Source organism: Ursus arctos, chromosome X, assembly GCF_023065955.2.
Source record: "Ursus arctos isolate Adak ecotype North America chromosome X, UrsArc2.0, whole genome shotgun sequence".
Taxonomy (NCBI): Eukaryota; Metazoa; Chordata; class Mammalia; order Carnivora; family Ursidae; genus Ursus; species Ursus arctos.
In genome coordinates, this window is record NC_079873.1 from 45164130 (window position 1) to 45189452 (window position 25323).

The following is a 25323-nucleotide window of genomic DNA, read 5'->3' on the forward strand; positions in this document are numbered from 1 at the left end:
AATGAAACTGGACCACTTTCTTACACCACACAAAAAATAAATTCAAAATGGATGAAAGACCTCAATGTGAGATGGGAATCCATCAAAATCCTAGAGGAGAACACAGACAGCAGCCTCTTCAACCTCAGCCACAGCAACTTCTTGCTGGACACGTCCCCAAAGGCAAGGGAAACAAAGGCAAAAATGAACTTTTGGGACTTCAACAAGATAAAAAGCTTTTGCACGGCAAAGGAAACAGTCAACAAAACCAAAAGACAACTGACAGAATGGGAGAAGATATTTGAAAATGACATTAAGATAAAGGACTAGTATCCAAAATCTATAAAGAAGTTATCAAACTCAACACCCAAAGAACAAATAATCCATCAAAAATGGGCAGAAGACATGAACAGACATTTCTACAAAGAAGACATCCAAATGGCCAACAGACACATGAAAAAATGCTCAAAATCATTAGCCATCAGGGAAATTCAAATCAAAACCACACTAAGATACCACCTTACGCCAGTTAGAATGGCAAAAATTGACAAGGCAAGGAACAACAATTGCTGGAGAGGATGTGGAGAAAGGGGATCCCTCCTACACTGCTGGTGGGAATGCAAGTTGGTGCAGCCACTCTGGAAAACAGTATGGAGATTCCTCAAAAAGTTGAAAATAGAGCTACCCAATGACCCAGCAATTGCATTACTGGGTATTTACCCCAAAGATACAAATGTAGTGATCCAAAGGGGCAACTGCACCCCAATGTTTATAGTAGCAATGTTCACAATAGCCAAAGTATGGAAAGAGCCCAGATGTCCATTGAAAGATGAATGGATAAAGAAGATGTGGTGTGTATATATACAATGGAATATTATGCAGCCATCAAAAAAAGAAATCTTGCCATTTGCAATGGATGGAACTAGAGGGTATTATGCTAAGCGAAATAAGTTAATCAGAGAAAGACAATTATCACTTGATCTCACTGATATGTGGAATTTAAGAAAGGCGGCAGAGGGTCAAGGGGGAAGAGAGGAAAAAATGAAAGAAGACAAAACCGGAGAAGGAGACAAACCATAAGAGACTCTTAGTCTTAGGAAACAAACTGTGGGTTGCTGGAGGGGAGGGGGGTGGGGGATGGGGTAATGGGGTGATGGACACTGGGGAGGGTACGTGTTATAATGACCACTGGGTATTATATAAGATTGATGAATCACAAACCTGTACCCCTGAAACAAATAATACATTATATGTTAATTAATTGAATTTAAATTAAAAAATAATAAAAAAAATGTATGGGACTTGTATCCTGAAAACTATATAATGCTGATGAAAAAATCAAAGATGAACTAAATAAATGGAGAGATATATTGTATTGCTGGATTTGAAAACTCAAATTCATCTATACAGTTGACCCTTGAACAACACAGGTTTGAGCTGTGTGGGTCCACTTATATGTGAACTTTTTTTGATAAATACAATACAGTACTTTAAATGTATTTTCTCTTCCTTATAATTTTCTTAATAACATTTTCTTTTCTCTAGCTTACTTTATTATAAGAATACAGTATACAATACATTAAACATACAAAACATGTGTTAATTGACAGTTCACGTTATCAGTAATGCATCCAATCAGTAATAGGCTATTAGTAGCTACATATTTGGGGAATTAAAAATTATGCATGGATTTTAGGGTCGGTTTCCCTAACCCCCATGTTGTTAAAGGGTCAACTGTATATTTAATATAAGGAATTCCCATTAAAATCCCAGCAGGATTATTTGTTGTGGATATAGAAAAGATTATTCTGAAATGTGTATGGAGAGACAAAGGAACTAGAATAGATAAAATAATTTTGAAAAAGAAAAAGAAAATTGGAGGGATCACTACCTAGTTTTGACTTACCATAAAGCTACAGTATTCAGGACAGAGTCCTATTTGCAAAGAAATAGACACATGGATCAACTGAACAGAATAGTGTCCAGAAATAGACCCACACAAATAGCAATTCAATGGAGAAAAGACAGTCTTTTCAACAAACTGTTGAAACAACTGGACATCCGTATGCAAAAAATAAACCAAAATACCTGACACTTTATAAAAAGGGAACTCAAAATGGATGATCTGTTCTAAATGTAAAATGTAAAAGTATATAATTTTTTTACAAGAAAACAGGACAATATCAGCATGCCTGCAGTTAGGCAAAGGATTTTTATACATGACACCAATGGCATGATCCATAGAGATGAAAATTTAAAACTTTTCCTTTGCAAAATACACTTACAGAATGTAAAGATAAACTACAGACTGGGAGAAAATATTTGCAAACCAGATATCTGACAAAGGACTTTAAGCAAGAATATACAAAGAACTCTCAAAAATCAACAGTGAGTAAATAAATAACTCGAGTAAAAATGGACAAAAGACTGTTCATGAATAGACTATTCACCAAAGAGGGTATATGAATGGCAAATACGCAAAAGAAAAAAATGTTCACCATTACTCATTTCAGAAATGCAAATTAAAATTATGAAGAGCTACCACTATACCCCTTTTAGAATGGCTATAAAAAAATACTGACAATAACAAGTGCTAGTGAGGAATGGAACAGCCACACTGGAAAATGCTTGGCAAGGTCTTATAAAGTTAAAGTTAAACATATACTTACCATATGACCCAGAAATCCCACTCCTAGGTATTTACACCAAGGAAATGAAAACTTATGCTCATAAAAAAAAGCCCGGTACACAAATGTTTATAGCAACTCTATTCAAACCACCAAAAATTGGAAACAACTCAAATATCTTCCAGGGATGAATGAATAAACATACTGTGGTATATCCACACAATGTATACTACTTGGCAATAAAAAGGAATGAATTATTGATAGATGCAATAGGAAACAACTTAGAAGATTCTCAAAAGCATTATGTTGAATGAAAAATGCTGTTCTTAAAAGATTACGTACTGTATGATTCCATTCATATGTTATTCTCTAAAAGATACAACTATAGTGACAGAGAACAGACTGGTAGTTGCCAGGAGTTAGTGATGTTTGGGTGTGATTACAAAGGGATAGTATGAGAGATTTCTGGGGTGGTTCAGCTGTTCTGATCCTGATTGTGATGGCGGTTACATAATCTATACATGTGCTAAAAATTCACAGAATTATATACACACATATACGAAAGTCAGTTTTACTTTATGTTAATTTCAAAAATAAACTGAAAAACCCATTATGCAAGTATAAGTTAAATTAAAAATAAAACTAACTTATTTTCCTAACTTTTAATTTTATTTCACAAGACAAATTCCCAGTAGAGCCCGTTTTTCACTACTAACAATGACGTATTGATTTTTGTTTTATGTAGACCTACTTTAAGTAGTCTTTTTCATTACCCATTAACCAAGACCTTCTTTATATTAAAATATAAATTGAAACAAATAAAAGAGAAGAAGGACATATTCTAGAGTGATAACTACAGCAAGCTGTTTGTGAGTAATGAGATTTTAAATGACTTCATCTTCTAAATTTTTCAGAATGAGCTTATATAACACTGATAATCAGTGGAAAAAAACTAAAGAACCCTTTCAGTCCAGGCCCAGTAATGTTTTCAAAGGAAACTTTAAGGCTTCAGTCTGTAAGCACGGAGAAAACAATCAGCTACAAAGAGAAAAGGTAGGTAGCACAGAAAATAAAATCAGACCTGCTGGTGGTAGTAGTGAAGGTAAGAAAACTGGTGACTCAGGAAGGAAAAGGCTAGCTCACCTGAGACTGTTTGAAAACATCCTTTCCAACCACATCCAGGTTTGAGGGGTCTTTGATGGAACTAACATACTCAGAAACAGCCTTGATCACCACATCACAGGGAGGAAGAACCAGCTGATGAGCTCGGACCTAGAAGAGGTAAGACAAGCAAGGTACACTGACATCAGTGATGGATCACTAAGAGAAAGAGTGAGGCACACATAAGACAGATAATTCAAATTCAGTAAATGCACTGAGAGATAGTTAAAATCTTTCCTTTAAAAATATTTTCCCCTGTAATTCTCAGTATAGAACACTTGGAAAAGATCAAACAGTATAAAGAAAGATAACATCATATCATTTATAATCCTAGTATACAGAGAGCTACTAGTTGATGACATTGTCATAATTCATCAGTTTTCTTTCATAATACCATTTGGCTGCTTCCAATTTTTTTTACTATTAAAGGTAAGGTTTTAATTTGTGGACCATGTTTGGATCCTGATTTGAACTAACCACAAAAAAGCCTTTTTGAGACAATCAGGAAGATCCTAAAATGGACTAGATATTAAAATGATGCCAAGAAATTACCATTAATTTTGTTAAAAATAATAATGGCATTGTACTCATGCATGAAAATACCCATATGTTTTAGAGATGCATATCGAAGAATGTGGGAGTAAAATGACTTGAGGTCCAGAATTTATTTTAAAATACATTAGCAACAGAAACAAAAAAACCCCCAGCAAGTGTGGCTACATCTTGGTAACTGCTGGAGCTAGAAGATGTTACAATAGTGACTGACTATGCTATTATTTTCTCTACTTTTATGATGCTTGAAAATTTTTTAAATCATGGAACTTTACATCAAAAACTAGGGATGTACTGTATGGTGACTAACATAAAATAATAAAAAATATTATTATAATAAAAAAATAAATACAGGTTTTTTTGATGCCGTGATAAAATGTAGGTATGATTTCTTGTTCACTTTCCAATTATTTAATTACAAGCTTCTTAAAATTGTAATTACTCAGTCAAAGGGTACAAACTTCCTAAAGACTTTTTATATAAAACTGTTTTGGCAAAAGGCTATACCATTCAGTCCTTCAACAAGTATTTATTGCCTACTGTGTACTAAGTAGGTACTGTCACAGGCACCAAGAATACAGCAGTGAACAAGATAAAGATCGCTGCCCCCATGGAATCTTAAATTGTGGGGTAGGTGTGTCAGGATAGGGTGAGGCGAGTCAAACAGAATAAACAAGTAAAATGCGTACTGTGCTAGGTGTAGATAAGTGCTATGGAGAAAGTCTAAGCAGAGGATGGCCGTGGGAATTCAAGTGTGTGTGTGTGTGTGTGTGTGTGTGTGTGCGCGCGCGCGCATGCATGTGCACAAGCAGGTAATATTAAATAAGATGGTCAGGAAAGGCCTCACTGAGAAAAATGACATTTGAGAAAACCTCTAAGAGTGAGGCACAAAACTGTGTGGGAGGAAAAAGCATCCCAAGTAGAGAGAATAATAAGTACAAAGGTTATATAAACAAAAGAAAAGAAAAGATGACATCATAACTGTAACAGAGGCCAGTCAGTACAGGACTTTGTAGGCCATGGTCAAGACTGAGTGAGTGACATGGAGAGCCACTGCAGGATTTTGAATAGAGAAGTAACATGATCTGAATCAGTTTTTAAAAGATTCACTCTCGCTGTTGTACTGAATAGGTTTTGGGGAGGGGAGAGTGCAAACAGAAGACCAACAGTTAACAAGCTATTATAATAATTTAAGCAAGAAATAATGGTGGCTTGACCAGGGTAGTAGCAATGAAAATGGTGAGAAATGGACATATATTAGAGGGAGAACTGATGGTATTTGCTGGTAGGGAAATATAGGGTGTGAGAAAGAGAGAGAGAAGTCAAGGATGACTCTATGGTTTTTAGCCTGAACAACTAGAAGGATGAGATTGCCATTAATAAAAATGGGGAAGGCTCTGGGAGGAACATATTTAGGGGAAAGATCATGAGTTTCCACTTAGATACACTTCCTTAAGATGTTTAGTAGGCTGCTAGATATTACAATCTGGAGTTCAAGAGGGATGTCAAAACTAGAGACATAGATTTAGGAGTCATCAATAGACAGGTGATACTTAAAGTCATGAGACTGGATGATATCAATCACTAAGGCAGAATGTGTAGGGTGAACTAAGAGAAGGGACCAAGGACAGAATTCTGGGACACTCCAAAAGATAAAAAGTAGAAAAGAAGAGAAAGAAGCAACAAAGGAAACAGTAGCAGCAGCCAGTAAAGTAGGGAGGAAACTAGAAGAGAGTGGTGTCCTTAAAGCCAAGTGAAGAACATGTTCTAAGAAGAGGGAGTGAGCAACTGGGTCAAATGCTGCTGATTGACTAAGTAAGATGAAAACTGAGAACTGGCCATTACGTTTATTAACATCAAGGATTATGAACATCTGGACCTCGTCAAGAACAATTTCAAAACAGATTGCAAAGAGTACAGGGAAAAGGGATAATAAACAGCTCAAGTGTAGATGACTCCCTAGAGGGCTTTGCTATAAGGGAAGGAAGAAATGTGGGCCATAAGAGAAGAGGAAATATGAAACAATAGCTTTGGTGGAGGGAGTAAGGTCAAGAGCAGGATTTGCTTTATTTTTTAAGATGGATGTATGCCTATAATCTGATGAGAAAAATCCAATGAAGAGAGAAAAACTGATGATGAAGGAGAAAGAAGTAAGTAATTGCAAAAGTGATGCCTTTCAGTTAGCAAGAGGGGATGTGATTTGGCATTTAAGTAGAGGGGTTGGCCTTAGATGGGAACATGGACAGGTCATCCATAGTTAACACAGGGCAGGCAGAAAATGTGGGCACATAGATGCACATAGGTGAGAAGATGAAAGGCTAGGAGCTGGTAAAGTTCTGTTTCAAATTCTTCCATTTTCTCAGTGAAATAGGAAGCCAGCTCATGAGCTGACAGTGAACAAGGAGGAGGGAGTGTTAGAGGCTTGGAGAGAGAGGAAAAGGTATGAACTAGCAGAGTGAAAGAATTAGAAAAAAATTATATACTCACCAACTTACACTACCACCAGAAATGTATGAGAGTATCAGTTTCAACATAGCCTCGACAGGAGTGGGCAGACTAATTTTTCAGTATCTGCCAAACTGTTAGGTTAAAAAAAATCATTTAATTTGCATGTGTGATCACTAGGGAGATTTAATATCTATCTAGTCATACTATTGGCCACTGTATTTCTTCTTTTGTGAACTGTCCACTTCAGTCTTTTGCTCATTATTTCATTCACTGGGGTATTAGTATTTCACTTCATAGGTTTGTATGAATCCTTAAGATATTAAAGGTATTGTCTTCAACAAATGGTGCTGGGAAAACCGGACAGCTACATGCAAAAGAATGAAACTGGTCCAGTTTCTCACACCGTACACAAAAATAAACTCAAAATGGATTAGACTTAATTGTGAGACTGAAACCATAAAAATCCTTGAAGAGGGCATAGGCGGTAATCTCTCCGACAATGGCTCTAGCAACATTTTTCTAGACATGACTCCTGAGGCAAGGGAAACAAAAGGAAAAATAAAGTATTGGGACTACAAAATAAAAAGCTTCTGTGCAGCAAAGGAAACAATCAACAGAATGAAAAGGCAACCTACTGAATGGAAGAAGATATTTGCAAATGGCATATAGGATAAAGGATTTGTATCCAAAATATACAAAGAACTGATACAACTCAACACCCCCCAAAAAAATAACCCAATTAAAAAATGGGCAGAAGACACAAACAGACATTTCTTCAAAGAAGACATCCAGATAGCCAACAGACACATGAAAAGATGCTCAACATCACTCATCATCAGGGAAATGCAAATCAAAACTAACAATGAGGTATCACCTCATACCTGTCAGAACAGCTAAAATCAAAAACACAAGAAACAGTGTTGGCGAGGATGTGGAGAAAAATGCACTGTTGGTGGGAACACAAAGTGGTACAGGCACTGTGGAAAACAGCCTGGAGGTTCCTCAAAAAGTTAAAAATAGAACTGCCTTATAATCCAGTAATGGCACGTGGGTATTTACATGAAGAATACAAAAATACTAATTCAAAGGGATACATGCACCCCTATGTTTATGGCAGCATTATTTTCAATAGCCAAGACATGGAAGTGCCCAAGTGTCCATTGATAGATGAATAGATAAAGAATTAGTACATATATACATTGGAATATTAATCACCAATAAAAAAGAATGAAATCTTGCCATTTGCAATGACATGGACGGATCTAGAGAATATAATGCTAAGTAAAATAATTCAGTGAGAGAAAGACAAATACCATATGATTTCACTCATATGTGGAATTTAAGAAACAAGACAAATGAACAAAGCAGAAAAAAAGACAGAGACAAATCAAGAAATAGACTCAACTGCAGAGAACTGATGGTTACCAGAGATGGGGATGGGTGTGGGGATGGGTTAAATAAGTGATGGTGATTAAGGAGTGCACTTGTCTTGATGAGCGCTTAATGTATGGAATTGCTGAATCACTATATTATATACCTCAAAGTAATATAATACTATATGTTAACTATACTGGAATTAAAATAAAAACTTAATAAATAGATATTAAGGGTACTGATCATAATTATAATTTTTGTATTTGAAATATTTTAAGCCTAATGAAAAGTATTTATTCTATCAAAACTCCAGTGAAAAGAACCTGATATCCCCTAGACATGGCTGTATAGGCAGGAAATGGGGCACTTTACCTTAAGTGATGCAAGGGGATGCTCTGGTCCCAAGAGGCTCCAGTGAAAAGCAGCCAGGTCCTCATCTGGGAGAATGTGGTTACCTATAAAGTACATTTATCATTTACTGACTGTGCAAATATTTTCACAGAACCTCCAGGCCATGAAAGGGCTTCTGGGGAAGAAAATAATCAAATAATTTACATAGGTGTAGATTCTCAATGTAATATCTATAGTATCTATGTGTTAATTACCTATTATGTATCACATGCATTATGTTTTATTATTGCAATAACCATGCCTAGTAGTATTATTATCCCCATTTTACAGATAAGGAAACTACGGTTCAAACAAGTTTGGTGACTTCCCAAAGTAGCTTGGTTAATAACTGTCCCCACCAGGATAAGAAGCAGGCTCCAAAGCCCATGCTATTATATCTATCGCCTAGTCATTCTGCCTTTTATAATAGCAGCCACAATTACTGACTAGGCATTTTATATATCTCGCTTCATTTAATTTTGTCAATAACACAATGAGGTATACTATTCCATTTCACAGATGAGGAAACTGAAACCAGGGAGGTTTAACTTCAGTGATTTGTCATAGGCCTAATTCTAAAACTTGTGTTGATTCCATTAGATGAGCCAAACTCAAATCCTTTGGGATTATAAGCAGAGGTTACACCTGAGACAACATATCAACCTTCATGCTGTCAGTACTTGGAAAGCCAAATGAAAACATAATCAACTCTTGGGGTGCTTGGGTGGTTCAGCTGGTTAAGCGTCCAACTCTTGGTTTCATGATCTCAGGGTCCTAGGATCAAGCCCCACGTCAGGCCCTGAGTTCAGCAGAAGTCTGCTTTAAGATTCTCTCTCCCTCTCCTGCTGCCCCTCCCCCACTCGCATTCTCTCTCTCTCTCTCTCATAAATACATCAATCTTTAAAAAAACATAACCAACTCTCTGGAATTTACTTTTAAATGCATCTTTAAAAGATAAATTAATGGATGGCTAGAATGGACAGATATATGACAAAGTAAGTAGAGGAAAATGTTATCGCAGAATACAGGTGGTAGATAGAGGATATATAGGATTTTCACTACCCAAATTCTTTCAGTTTTGCTGTGTGTTGGGAAATTTTCATAATAAAATGTTAGCACAATAGAAAAAGAAAAACACACACAACAATTTGTTTTCTTCATCTAAATTGAGGCAGCAGGGAAGAAATGCAAATGCTCCTAATGGAGAACCAAAGCTATCTAGGGCTAAAACATTTGGCCTAAGACAGTACTCTGCATAAATAGTTATGGAATGTAACAAAAAAAGTTTTACAAAAACCAAAATAATTTTCTAGGATGTCCTGTATTAAATTCATAAGACAAACATGCTGAGTTTCTAGTAAGAAGCCTAAAAGCCTGCTGGGTTTTCCCCAGCATAGTGTTAATAGCATGTGGACTTTAAAAAGATAAACTATGGTAGGCTAAATTGCTCTGGTCTTCATGTCTTAACATTGGAAGAGGAAACTTTACCAATCACTGGAGTCTGTTCTTTGGATACCTACCTAGCAGCGCAGCAAATATGGGAAAATTCATCCGCTTCAAGCCCAGCTGCTTGGCTACCTCCTGCATCAGGAACTGATTGGTAGTGAGATTCTTCCCATTCCAGCTCAGCTTCAGAGCATGGGAACTGTAGTAAGAAGGAATATTGTAGAGAGCATATTCGGAATCATGAGCAAGAAGGCCATGGAAGCCATTTTCCCTGAAAAAAGCCACCACTTCCAAATGGTGGTCTTCAAGGCTCTGAAAGACCTAGGAGGGAAGAAGAGAGGAACATGTCATGCAACAGAAACTGACTATATTTGGTTAGAAGTCCAGAAAGTTAGTAACTAAATTTTATATTTGAAATTTAAGACCACACAAGCTTCGAACTTGATTATTCCTACTATAAACAAAGGCAGTATTATCTACATATTCATTGAAATGCCCAGTCCTTTCCTGAAACTGTAGTGTGAGGCATTTCAAGAGAATACTGAAATTAACATGGTATATATTACTTAAGTTTCCACTTCACACAATAACAGAAGATATCTTTGTTAGAAAGATAATAAAGCTATTATTTATTGCTCAGCACTTGATATGCCACATATACTTTACATACATTATCTCATTGTCAGAACAGCCATGAGCAAGGTAGATATGGATGAAAAAAGTTACATGTAGAAATAGACACAGAAAGGTTAAATAACATAGTTAGAATCTGATTCTAAGTTCATCTAACTTTTTTTTTTTAATCTAACACCTTTTGAAAAACCCTTGCTTGTGGGCGCCTGGGTGGCTCAGTTGGTTAAGCCTCTGGCTCTTGGTTTCAGCTGAGGTCATGATCTCATGGGTTGTGAGATGAGCCCCAGGTTGGGCTCCATGCTTAGCGGGGAGTGTGCTTGGAGAGTCTCTCCCTCTGCCCCTCGTCCAACTCACATGTGCCTGCACTGTCTCTCTAAAATAAATAAATCAATCTTTAAAAAAAATCCTTGCTTGCTTTCTTTGGAACATCTTAGACCACAGACAACCCAAACACGGCACTTCCAGCAGGCAGAGGTCAGAAACTTCACCCCATTTTAGAAATGGGAAAACCAAGAAAGACTATGAGAGGTTGGCTGCCCCTAAAGCTGCATAACAAATGAGTGTACACAGGATTCAAACCCAGGCTGTTCTGACTCCAGCATTCACTTATTTCCACTGCACCAGGCTTCTTCCTGAAGAGCACTATTTTTCATGTAATAGAGGCAGACCCTTAAGTGCCCTTCCTGTGCATGCCTCTATCCCTGCACTTAGAGCATACTGAAATAATCTACATACTGGTTATACCATGCTAACTTCCTTGACTGCAGAGACAAATTAATTTATCTCTCTATTCCTGGCTCCAACATAAAACCTGGAGCATAACGATATGAATAATAATGGTTAACAGATACTGAATACATACAGTGTGCTAAGCAGCGTTCCAAGTACTTTGCATTCATTAACTCATTTAATATTCAACCTTATAAGGCCATAACTATTATTATTGTCATCCCCATTTTTACATTGCTATTCCTAAGGTTGCACGGCCAGAAGGAACAAAGCCTGGATTTGGGCTCTAGAACCTGTGGACCTAAATATTTTTGTTGAACTCAACTGATCTATTTTTTTTCATTTAAATTACAAAATAATGGTAGTTTTCTGGGGTCTGACAGGAGTTTCAATGCATTAAGCTTCTGCTTGGCTATGGAAAGAGACTAGCCACAGCAGATAGTCATGTCACACATTAAGTCCACAAGGGGAGGGACACTGATAACCAGATAGGAAAGCAACATGGGTATACGTTTGTTTTCCAAGCAAAGGAACCAAAAATCCTTAGTTTGTACTGCAACATATTTACACCTAGAGCCATAATGAACTCCAATTAGGTCAGAGTAGGAGTACAGTTTTATGCTGTCCCCTGGTGATAGTTTGTTCCAGCATACCTCTTATACAAGTCACTCACTGAGCATCTATCTGTACCAGGCATAGTGCTAAGTATGGTACTTTCCCTCTCTTCATCACAATCAGACCATGTAGGTGTTGTAAGTCCCACCTTGTAGATGAGGAAACTGAGGCTCAGAGAAGTGAGGTGCCATGCTCAGGGCCATAGAGCATTCCAAGTGTCCATCAACAGAAAAAATGGTTAAACAAAATGTGGTATAACCATACAAGGGAATATTATTTAGCTATAAAAAGGAATGAAGTACTGATTCAAGCTACAACAAAAATGAACTTAAAAACACTATACAGTGCACGAAGCCAGACAAAAAGGCCACATATTACATGATTCCTTTTAAATGAATTTTCCAGAATAGGAAAATCCATTGAGAGGGAAACATAATTAGTGGTTTCCAGGGACTGGGGGAAAAGGGAAATAAAGAATGAGTGCTAGCAAGTACCGAGTTTCCTTTTGGGGTGTTAAAAATGTTCTGGAATTAGACAGTTACCATAGTCGCACAACTCTGTGAATACAACTTAATTACACACTTAAAAATGGTAAATTTCAGGGGTGCCTGAGTGGCTCAGTCGGTTGAGTGGCCAACTCTTGGTTTCAGCTCAGGTCATGACCTTAGGGTCTTGGGTTCGTGACATGAGTCAGGCTCTGCACTCAGTGGAGAGTCTGCTTAAGGATTCGTTCTCTCCCTCTGCCCCTCCCCCTACTCAGGTGTGCATGCTCTCTCTCTCTAAATAAATCTTTTTTAAAAAGTGGTAAATTTTATGGTATTATGTGAATTATATTCCAATTTTTAAAAAGTAGAACTAGAATTCAAATTCAGCTCTGTCTACAAAGCCCCCGTTTCCTAAATCTCACTTTTAAAACTTATTACGGAAAATTTGAAACACACAAAGGTAAAGGAAATACCATAACGAATCTGTATAATACCATTATCCTTTTTCAACCGTTATCAATGTTAAGTCATTCTTGTTTTATCTATTATGCCCCCCTTTTGTTCTGGCATTTTTAAATGCACTTTTTAAATTGTGACTAAAAAACCACGTAAAATTTACCATCTTAACCATTTTTAAGTGTATAGTTCAATAGTGTTAGGTTTAATCACATTGTTGTGAAACACATCTCCAGAACTTTTTAATCTTGCAAATCTGAAACTCTATACCCATTAAACAACTCTCCATTTTCACCTCTCCCCCAGCTCCTGGCAACCACCATTCCACTTTCTATGAATTTGACTACTTCAGATACCTCATATAAGTGGAATCATACAGTATTTGTCTTTTTATGGTTGACTTATTTCGCTTAACATAATGTCCTTGAGGTTCATTCACATTGTAGTATGTGACAGGTTTTCCTTCCTTTTTAAGGCTGAATAATATTCCAGTTTATGTACATAACACAATTTCTTCCTCTGTTAATCAATGGACTTATAGGTTGCTTCCACTTCTTGGCTATTATGACTAGCACTGCTATAAACATAGATGTGAAAATATCTTTTCAAAATCCTGTTTTCAGTTCTTTTGGGTAAATACTCAGAAGTGGAATTGCTGAATCACACGGTAGTTTCATTTTTAATTTTTAAAAAGAACTTCCATATTGTTTTCCATAAAGGTTGCTCCATTTTGTATTCCCACCAATAATGCACAACTTCTCCACAACCTCACCAACACATTTTTTTTTAATAGTAGCCATCCTAATGTGTATGAGGTGGTATCTTGTTTTCATTTGCATTTTTCTGATAATTAGTGATGTTGAACATCTTTTCATGTGATTGTTGGTCATTTCTGGCATACTTTCAAGCAAATTCCAGTCATCATCTATAAACACTTCATTCTTTATCTGTTTAAAAATAACAAACGAAACTATCATTTCACTGAAGTTCACGTTTCTTAATATCTTAATATCCAGTCCCTACTCTATTTTCCAAGCTTACCTTAAAAATGTCTTTTGACAGTTGGTTTGTTTAAATCAGGTGGATCCTGAATAGGGTCCACATGCTGCATTTGGTTGATATGGCTCCTAAGTATCTTAATTTGTAACAGTTGCCCTTGCCTTTATTAAATGCCATTTATTTGTTGCAAAAACTGTAACTCACTTCTTAAATTACAAAGGTAATATGGATTATGCTACAGATGGTGTTGGGATAACTGGACTTTTATTTGAGAACAATAAGATAAATCCATTCCTCACATTTTAACTAGGATAACCGTAAAAATAATAGAAGATTCCATGGTGTTTTTTTAAAATACAATTTCAGAGTGGGGAAAGTTTATTTATAAGAGAAAACCCAGTAACAGTAAAGAGGAAGATCAATCCTCTTGACTAAATAAAAATAAAACATTTCTGTTTGGAGAAAGCCAATATAAGTAAACTCAAAAGACAAATGACAATCTGCAAAACAAATTTGCAACTCATAATATAGAGGGCTAATTTCTCTAACAGAAAAGAAAAAACCTAACAACACAAGAAAACAGTTCGCAAAAAAAGGAAAGACAAATTGATTGTAAGCATATAAGAAGATGATCAAACTCAATTGTGATAAGAAGTGAAAATTAAAACAATACTAAAAGATGGTATTTCAACTACATTACCAAATATTATACTGGTAAGGGAAACAGCACACACAAATATTGAAGGTAGGCATGTAAATGGTACAACCTCTATGGAGAAAAATCTGGCAAGATCTGTCAAAATTACAAATGCACATACCTTTTGACCCGGTAATTTTGCTTCTATGGATTTACCTTTTAGATATGTAAAGTACTTGGAACAACACAGTGCTTAGGTATAAGCGAGAGCATTGCAACTGTATAAGTATTCATTGTAGCATTATTGTAATAGCTGAAAACTGGAAAAAATCTAATTAACTGCCCACCAATAAGAGACTAGTTATATAAATTATAACATATACATACAATGGAATAGGGTGGAACCATAAATAAGGACAAACTCTTGGAAAAATCAGCACGATGTAGTAAAAAAGCAAAGTACAAATTATGTATAGTATGCCACCATTTTTTAAAAGGTTTATTTATGGTATGTGTGTAGCAAGTAGTTATAAGTATTTGCTCTCATAGGCATAATAACGTTGGAATAACACAACTAACTGATAATATTGGTCAACTCTGGAGAAAAGAATCTAGTGACTAGGGACAGGGTGAAAGGGAAGATTTTATCATATATCCTTTTGCATCTTTTGAATTTTTATAACATGAACTGCAATACTTAATTCAAAAGATAATTTACAATGGAATAAAAGAACATACTCCAGGTTAAAAAAATTAAAGAATACAAAAAGGTGCATGGTGAAAAGTAATACAGGCATGCTCAAGATATTGTGGGTTCAGTTCCAGAACACTGCAATAAAGCAAGTATCTCAATAAGGCAAGTCAAATGAATTTCTTGGTTTCCCAGTGCATATAAAAGTTATGTTTACACTATACCAGTCTATTCAGTGTGCAATAACATTAAGTAAAAGAACCAACATAGATACCTCAATTTAAAAATACTTTATTGTTGGGGCACCTGGCTGGCTCAGGCAGTAGAGCATGTGACTCTCGATCTTGGGGCCACGAGTTCAAGCTCCATGTTGAGCACTGAACTTACTTTACAAAATCCTTTATTGCTCAAAAATGCTAACATTCATCTGACCTTTCAGCGAGTTATAATGTTTTTGGTGGTGCAGGGTTTTGCCTTGATGTTGATGGCTGCTGGCTGATCAGGGTGGTAGATGCTAAAGGCCGGGGTGGCTGTGGCAATCTCTTAAAATAAGACAACAATGAAGTTTGCCTCATGGATTGACTCTTCCTTTCAGAAGTGATTTCTCTGTAGCATGTAGTGCCATCTGATACCATTTTACCCACAGTAAAACTTCTTTCAAAAGTGGAGTCAGTCCTTCAAGCCCTGCCACTGCTTATCAACTAAGTTTATGTCGTGTTCTACACCGTTTGTTGTCATTGCAACAGTCTTCACAGCAGCTTCACCGGGAGTAGATTCCATCTCAAGAAACTACTTTCTTTGCTCATCCATAAGAGGCAACTCCTCATCCATTAATTTTATCATGAGATCATGGCAATTCAGTCACACCATCAGGTTCCACCTCCAATTCTAGCTCTCTTGCGATTTCTACCACATCTGCAAGTACTTCCTCTGTTGGTCTTGAATACCTCAAAGTCATCCATGAGGGTTGGAATCAACTTCTGAACTCTCGATAATGTTGATATGTTGACTTCTTCCCATGAAACATGAATGTTCTTAATGGCACCTAGAATAGTCAATTCTTTTCAGAAGATTTTCAATTTACTCCGCCCAGATCCATCAGAGGAATCACTATCTATGGCAGCTATAGCCTTACAAAATTTCTTAAATAATAAGACTTGAAAACTGAAATTACAATTGATTCATGGGCTGCAGAATGGGTGCTGTGTTAGAAAGCATGAAAACAACATTAATCTTGTATATATCTCTATCAGGGCTCTTGGGTAACCAGGTGCACCGTCAATGAGCAGTCTATTTTGAAAGGATTCTTTTTCTAAGCAGGTCTCTACTACAGGCTTAAAATACTCAGTGAACCATGTTGTAAACAGATGTGGTGTCACCCAGGCTTTGTTTTTCCATTTATAAAGCACAGGCAGAGTATATTTGGCATAATTCTTAAGGGCCCTAGGATTTTCAGAATGGTAAACAAGAACTGGCTTCACCTTAAGGTTACCAGCTGCATTTGCCCCTAACAATTTAGCCTGTCTTTTGTACATCTGAAGCCAGGCATTGACTTCTCCTCTCTAGCTATTAAAGTCCTAGATGGCATCTTTTTTTCCCAATAGAAGGCTATTTCACCTACATGGAAAACCTGTTTAATGTAGCCTCCTTCATGAATTACCTTACCTAGATCTTCTGGATGACTTGCTGCAGCTTCTACATCAGCACTTGCTGCTTTACCATGTACTTTTATGCTCTGGAGATGGATTCTTTCCTTAAACGTTACGAACCAACCTCTGCTAGCTTCAAACTTTTCTTCTGTAGCTTCCTAGCATTAAGGAGAGTTTGGGCCTCGCTCTGGATTAGGCTTTGGCTTAAGGGAATGTTGGAGCTGGCTTGATCCAGATCACTCAAAGTTTCTCCATATCAGCAATAAGGCTGTTTCACTTATCATTCATGTGTTCAATAGAGTAGCATTTTTAATTTCCTTCAAGAATTTTTCCTTTGCATTCACAACGTGGTACCTTGTGGACACAAAAGGCCTAGCTTTCAACCTATCTCAGCTTTCGATATGTCTTCCTCACTAAGCTTACTCATTTCTCACCTCTGATTTAAAGTGAGACGCAGTGCCTCTTCCTTTCACTTGAATACCCGAGGCCATTGTAGGGTTATTAATTGGCCTAATTTTAATATTCTTATTCTCGGGGAATAGGGAAGATGAATGGCTGGTCAAGTGGAATAGTCAGGACACACACAACATTTATTAAATTTGCTGTCTTATATTGGTGAGGTTTGTGGTGCCCCAAAACAATGACTATAGTAACATCAAAGATCTGATTACAGATTACTATAACAAATATATTAATGACAAAGTCTGAAATATTGTGAGAATTACCAAAATGTGACACAGAAACAGGAAGTGAGCAAATGCTGTTGGAAAAATGGCGCCAACAGACTTGACTGCAGGGTTATCAGAAATCTCCAATTTGTAAAAAATGCAGTATCTGTGAAAAGCAATAAAGCAGAGGGCAATAAAATGAGGTATGCCTGTAGTCCTTTTACTCCCATTTGCTGAAGGTAATATTTATCCCAGGCCTCTCCTCTGAGGAGTATGACTAAGTAGATCTAGGGCGAAGCTGGGAATATATATTTTTTAAACCATTTTATTGAGGTAGGATTAACACACAAAAAGCTGTACATAATTAATGTGTACAATTTGAGTTTAGAGATAAGAATCATCACCACAGTCTATACCATAAACACATCCATAACCTCCAAAAGTTTCCTCCTGCCCTCTTATTTTTTTGTGATAAAAGCACTTTACATAAGATCTACTGTCTTAGCAGTCTTAAGCATACAATATAGTATTGTTAATCATGGGCACTATGCTGTGCAGATCTCTAGGACTCATTTGTCTTGTATAACCAAAACTTTGTACTCTTTGACTAATACTTCTCCAAGACTCCCTCCTGACAGCTCCTGGCCACCACCATTCTACTCTCTGGTTCTATGAACGACAATTTTAGATTCCTCATATAAGTGGTATCATGAAGTATTTGTCCTTTTATGTCCGGCTTATTTCCCTTAGGATAACGTCCTCCAGGTTCATCCATGTTGTACCAAATGGCATGATTTCCTTTTTAAAGGCTGAATAGTATTCTACTGTGTGTATATACCATATTTTCTTTATTCATTCATCCAACAATGGACACTTGGGTCACTTTCAAGAACCCCAGGTGATTGTTGTGATGAGGCAAGTTTAAGAAACAGTGCTCTCTAGTCAGATCACACAGCATGGCAATTTATTTTTTAGCAAAATATCATCTAGAGTTAACTGATGGCAATTAAATCCTGACCAGGACAAGGAAGAAGCCTTCTAGCCAAAATACCCCTCAGAACAGCTGAGTACCCTCGCTCCATTTCCATGTGGATGACTGCTACCACCTGTAAGCAGAATGACTTCCAGTCCCTGGCTCAAACTGATGCAGTTCCTTTGTTAACCTTGCAATTTTTCAGGAGATTAAAATGACTTAGGTGAGCTTAAACAACATACCCAAACAACTACTCAGAAAAGAAGCACATTTCAGCTTTAAAGAAAGTAAGAGTTGAGATTCTGAACAACTGCCTATAGCTTTTAATTGCTAGCTCACTGTTCAGTACAACAAATATGAACTGAGGGCCTTCTAAGTGCCAGGATGCAGACAGCATAGAGTAAGACACTTAACATACATGTTAAGAAGTTATAACCACAGGGTGCCACGGAAACATAGAGGAAAGGCATCTAACCAGTCAACGGAGGCAATGTTTTCTAGAGGAAGCAACACTTATTTATAAAATTCAGGGGGAAACAACTCTCTGAGAAAAGTTTAATGTCTCATTTCACTTCATAAGAAAAGTCAAGTGGAGGGGTGGATATGTTTAAGTCTGCTTTAGCAATAGAAATATGGACAGTTTTTGGGGCGCCTGGGTGGCACAGCGGTTAAGCGTCTGCCTTCGACTCAGGGCGTGATCCCGGCATTATGGAGTCGAGCCCCACATCAGGCTCTTCCGCTATGAGCCTGCTTCTTCCTCTCCCACTTCCCCTGCTTGTGTTCCCTCTCTGGCTGGCTGTCTCTATCTCTGTCGAATAAATAAATAAAAATCTTTAAAAAAAAAAGAAATATGGACAGTTTTTATTTCAGCTGCAAGGCCTTTGTGCCCTGGAGCCTAACTACTGAAAAAATGCAGACCAAAACTACTACTGAAACAAATTTTCATCACTACACACTGTGCAGCCCAACAACTATTAAGAGACCAAACTGACAGTCATGAAGCTAAAGAATATAGAACCCAAAAGTAAGAATAGCAGCAATAAAAAACCCATAGCCAATTCAAGGCAACATCAGCAAAGTGGCCTTCTCTCCTAACTGTAGGAATCTCAACTATCTATATACACATGCACTGTAGAGTCTTTGCCATTAAATATCTCTATGAAGCTGGAGATAGAATACTGATCCAGTGTACTGATCCAGTGTTTAGTAAAGGCTATTAAGGTGCTAATTTTAATTTGAAAATACCCAATTTTAGTAACCTTAATTACTATTAGGCTGCTATTAATTACTATTAGATTTTAAAAAATCTGGTGTGGTTCATCTGGGGGCTAAAGGCTCTACTTTGAGAATAGCTTCTATTATCAAAAGATATAGCAGGAATTTCACATCTAGTGGACCTATGCTTAAATTCCAGTGATGGGTAAGTCATGGGCAAGTCACTCAGCTTCTTCATCTATAAAGTCGAGATTTTGCAAATTCCTGAGTTTAAGACTTAGAAATTACTACTGATACATTACTGAACACTACATCTGAAACTAATGATGTACTTTAAGTTGGCTGATTGGAATTAAATAAAAAAAGACTTAGAAATTACTTATATAAAATACCTTGCATGCAGGATCTGAAAAAGTGGTTATGAAATAAATTATAGTCTGTTTATTTTGCAGAGATGAAGGCTATGGTATGTACTACTCTCTGTAGGCCCTTAGAAATCATCTGAGACAAGTAGATACCAGTATAGGCACCTGCTCTGCCCAAAGCAAATTTTCAGGATTGAAAAATCAGAAAGCCTGATACAAAAAATAGAAGAAGTTCATCATTACATTTGTGTGTGTGTGATTTATTCTCCTTTAACTCGAAACAGGAGGTTTGATGCCTTTCTTATGTGCAAAGAGGTCAATGTTAAGTCTTATATTTTTGTGTTAGGATGTGCAGTGAAGAATTTAGCCTTTGGTCCTTTCATTGGGAATGATTAATTTTATCCTATTTCATAATGGAAAACAGCTGTTTAGAAATGTAGGCATTTCTTAACAGACATTTTGCACAATGCTTTTTTTTTTTAATATTTAGGGTGACAACTCTCAAGATATTTGTAGACTTCTGGTATTCCAATGATATCATGCTTCATTTTCAGTACCATTGCACAGTAATTCAGTATCTCCATTGTAGCTCTTCTTTTACGTCACAAACATTAATTGAGAAAGGCTAACTGAACAATATTAGTTCCTTTTCATAAAATATAATACCAGAGAGCCCTTCCTGGAATGCAACCGACAATTCCGCAATTTCGGGGATGTAGTTCAGGCCATCACTTTCATTTCTTGGAAACCAATTTCAGCACAGTAAAGTCAGCCAGTTTATCACCTGCCAAATGAGTTTCCCAAAGGCATAATTTTGCTAGGAATGAGCAAATACAACCATACATTTGTGAAGCTATTTTTTAATAAACCTGCTTTTATTCAGAGTGCCTAGATGAGTTGCAATGTCAACCAAACAGGTCAAATATTTAATTTCAATCTTTGCTAGTGCACTGAATGCCCTTTGGATGCCAAATAAGTCCCCCCTCCCTTGTTTTCAGTATCTTGGGTACCATGCCTCAACTAAGCCAATCAATCTATATATAATAGGTCAGATTTCTATAATGTGCATCTAATAAATCAAAGTATTCAACTGTGTTTGGTGTAAACCACAATGTTAACCACTAGACCTGGACATGATTCATTTTGAACATTTCTGCACAAAAACTGAATCCCTAAGGAATGACACAATAAAAGCTTTAAGTCCTTATAAAGTGTTTGTTTCAAATTGAAGTATTCCGAGCCCAAGAGTAATACTACTGCAGAAGCACTATCTGTAGTCATAATTTTGACAAATCTATACTAAAAATTTCGACTTTCCTCAACACACAAAATCCAGGTATTTCTGAATGTACCTGTCACAGGCTCCAAGTCTAAAAGAGTTAGATTCCACCAAAATTCTTAACACATGAATTATATCTAGGTACAGTTGTTCTCAAACTTTAGCATGTATCATAATCAGCTAGAGGGCTTGTTAAAACAGACTGACAAGCCCCATATCCTATTTCTGATTCAGTAGGTCTGGACTAGGGCCTGAGAATCTGCATTTCTATCAAGTTTCCAGGTGATACAGTACTGTTGGTCAGGGACCATACTTTGAGAACGACTGGCTAGGCACATAGCTCTTTGGGTAGTGTTTAGATCTCTTGTAACCAGCTGCAATCTAAAACTTCACAAATAACTTCTTGACCCAGTTTGTTCCAAAAGCGTTCAGCCACCAATCTTTAACATCCTGAGCAACAGTATTTTCCTATCTTTACAAACGCTTGTTTATGATGTAATTTCTGCTGTATTCATCAGACAGTTTTTTCTTAAACCACCACCTACAAAAGACTTTCAAGCCCTGGCAAATTCTTCATTTACTATATAAATGCATTTCACAGCAATATCACTTATTCTGTCTGTACACAGCCTATTGAAATTCCAAGCCTTCTTAAAAATTCTGTTTCAGCACTCCTCATTTTTATACTGGTCATATTTCTTACAATGGTTTATTTTAAAATGATGTCTTAAACTGCAGTATTTCAACACATATATTTTGTTTAGATGTAGAGGAATATGTGACCTTCTTCAGTTGATACTGTCAGCTTTTTGATTTGAGAGAGGCAGGCAGAGAGAGAGAGAGAGAGAAAAGATAATGCTTCAAGCCCCGTGACTGCTTCTTGCCTTAGGGCATAAAATGTATGTAGACTTAAGTGTATTCTTTGTGACATAAGAGTGCCCAGAAGATGGACTAGTCTACTCTTGTATTTCTGGTTCAGGTGCTTTGGCTGTGCTAAGAATTGTTCAATAGACCAAATTTAAGCCTTACATAGTGACCTTATATGAAGATTTAACTGTAAAAATTGTCCTCTTTATAATGCCTGCCTATGTGCAAACTGGCAAAAGGAAGTTTCCCAAAGTTGAAAGGTACCTTGGTTAAGAATTTGAATCATATTTTAGTGTTTTAAAATTTTCATTAGTTATCTAACAAAACAACTGTTCATTCTTTCAACCAATGTTTTTGCACACTTGGTATGTGCCCAAATACTGTGTAAGGAGATGAAAAGATGAATAAAATATGATCCCTTCCATCAAGTCACCTGCATGTAACAGATAATCACAATATATTATGGTACAAGCCAATGGAAATAAGTAAAGAGTACTATCGAAACACAGGAGGGACTGAAATTAATACAAACTAAAATATATGTAATGTTATATTTCATATACATTATATCCAGTAGTTCTCTTGACTGTCCTGGGAAAGATGGTATTACTTCCTTATTCGTTTTATAAATGAAGGTCTTCAAAATGAAATAATAAATTACCCAAGATCCAACTAGTGACCTGAATCCAAGTCTTTGGACTTCAACTCATTTGCTCTTTTCACTATAGCACAATAATCCCTTGTCACTGAATTTTTAAAAATTATGATTTTTAAATATGTGACCTTCTTGTATAATTTTTTGTCACTTTTCATAAATGTGGGTACAAGAAATATTTCATGCTTATCAAAACTACTATAAAAAAGTACAAGTACAACCACCAATGGTGTTTTCATTTATCTATTTCTATGTAACAAATTACCCCAAAAACTTAGTGGCTTAAAAAAACATTTATTATCTCATAGTATCTGTGGGGCATGGCTTAACTGGGTCCTCTGGCTCAGCCTGCAATTGGGATATTAGCCGGGGCTGCAGTCATCTCAAGGCTCAACTGGGGAAGGATCCACTTCCAAGCTCACTCACTTGGCTGTTGGCAGGATTCAGTTCCTTGCAGGTTGTTGGACTGAGGGCCTCAGTTCCTCACTGGCTGATAGTTGGAGGCTGCCCTCAGTTTCTTGTCATGTGGGCCTCTCCACAGGGCAGCTCACAACATGGCAGCTTGCTTCATCAGAGTGATCAAGCAAGAAGAGCCAGAGAGAGAGAAAGTGCAAACAAGATGGAAGTCACAGGTTTTTATAACCTAATCTTGAAAGTGACATCTGATCACTTTGTTGTAGTCTGTTCATTAGAAACAAGTCACTAGGGGGGCGTCTGGGTGGCTTAGTCGGTTAAGCATCTGCCTTCAACTCAGGTCATGATCCCAGGGTCCTGGGATGGAGTCCCGCTCTGGGCTCCCTGCTCAGCAGGGAGTCTGCTTCTCCCTCTCTCCTTGCCCCCCCCCCCCGGCTCATGCTGTCTCAAATAAATAATCTTTAAAAGAAAAAGAAAAGAAACAAGTCATTAGGTCCAGCACACACACAAGGGATGGGGGAAGATTACACAAGAGTGTGAATACCAGGAGGTGGGGATCATTGGGAGCCACTGTTAGATGATCATTATCACAAATGGCAAGAGGCACTTGGTCACTGTGTCAGGGAGACACCATGGAATGGTAGAGATTCCAATAAATGAAGACCATGTGGCTAAGCAAAAGGGTATAATCAATGTTGCCAAAGGATCTGATATTTCACAAGTGGCTGGAAAGTCAGACTTTTTTGTAACATTTCACAATTTTTAAAACACTGGCAACAAATTCATATTTTTTAAAAAAGAAATGCATTCATATAATGCAAATTAAGTAATAGTGAAGTGAAAAATCATTCGACTAGATGATGATGCCTTAATATTCAAACCTGCTGATTACAGATTCTGATAAACACTACTTTGTCAATAAAAATCAATGAAGTTCTTTAAAAAAAAAATGTGTGGGCCTATGGGCCGCCAGTGTGCCATCCTTGCCATAACCTTTGTAATTTCCTTCATGGTATAATAAAAGGGCAAGGGTTTTGGTGTCTGCTATGCATATCCTGGTTCTGCCACTTCCACTGACCATGCCCTTGGGCTGATGACAAGAGTCAGAGAAATGATCCTCACGGCTCATACTGTATTTTGGCTCATACTGTATTTTCGTACTTGTCTCCCTGCCAGACAACAAGGTCCGGGAGAGGGAGAGAGAGAGAGAGAGAGAGAGAGAGAGAGAGAGAGAGAGAGAGAGAGAAACCCCCTGACATCAACACTCCCTTATCTCACTTCCCTGCTTCATCTTCCTCCATAGCACTTACTATACCTAAAACACTATGTATTCTGTCTTTTTACCTTGTTTATTGTCTTTCCTCCCCACTAGAAGGTAAAGTTTATAAGATCAGAAATCCATTTTGTTCACTACTTTATCTTCACAATCTTGAACTGTGCCTGGCATACAGTAGGAGCCCAATAAATATTTGTTGAATGAATGAATTCCATTGTTCATAGTACTTGCATATAGGGTCTGGCACAAAGCAGATGCTCAAAAAATGTTACTTGAACTGAAAAGCATTCACTGTCCTGCTAAGGCAAATGGGGTGAAATGAGACCAGAGAATGGCAGATCAAGAAGGACCCTGCATGCCATACCGTGTTAATCTTAAAGCATGAGAGTAAAATGATCCATGTTCAACCTACTTAGCATACAAGATACTTTGTTCAAAGTAACAGTTGCTGGCATTTATATAGCATTTACTATGGGCCATGTAATTTTATAAACACTTATGTTAAATCATTTAAGACTCACAACAAAGTGTGTGATGCAGGTATTATTACTACCCTCATCTTCCAGATGAGGAAACTGAGGCACAGAGAGGTTAACTTGCCTAAGTTTACATATCTAGTAGGTAGAAGAACAAGGATTTAAACCCAGGCAGTCTGGTTCCAAGTTCTGTGTTCTTAGCCATTATGCTACACAAACTAAATGTAAGAAACATGTTCTGGAAAAAGTTTAATTTAAAATGCA

The 25323-nt window shown here is 37.0% G+C and overlaps 1 protein-coding gene across 11 annotated transcripts in view; it reads right to left on the minus strand.

The window, feature by feature from the left end:
- Nucleotides 1-25323, minus strand: part of FAM120C (family with sequence similarity 120C) — a 120963-nt gene that overhangs the window by 82494 nt on the left and 13146 nt on the right. For 10 of the 11 annotated variants that reach the window (XR_006408418.3, XM_026488659.4, XM_026488660.4 and 7 more), the window contains exons 2-4: nucleotides 10052-10298; nucleotides 8514-8596; nucleotides 3750-3878 (exon numbers count right to left, since the gene is read on the minus strand). Coding sequence is in view for 10 of the 11 variants with exons in the window: in XM_026488659.4 (XP_026344444.2) it covers nucleotides 3750-3878; nucleotides 8514-8596; nucleotides 10052-10298 (459 nt within the window). In the remaining variant the exon portion in view is untranslated. Of the gene's footprint in view, nucleotides 1-3749; nucleotides 3879-8513; nucleotides 8597-10051; nucleotides 10299-14141; nucleotides 23459-25323 lie in introns of those variants that run through there. The other variant, XM_057311950.1, reaches the window with a different exon arrangement.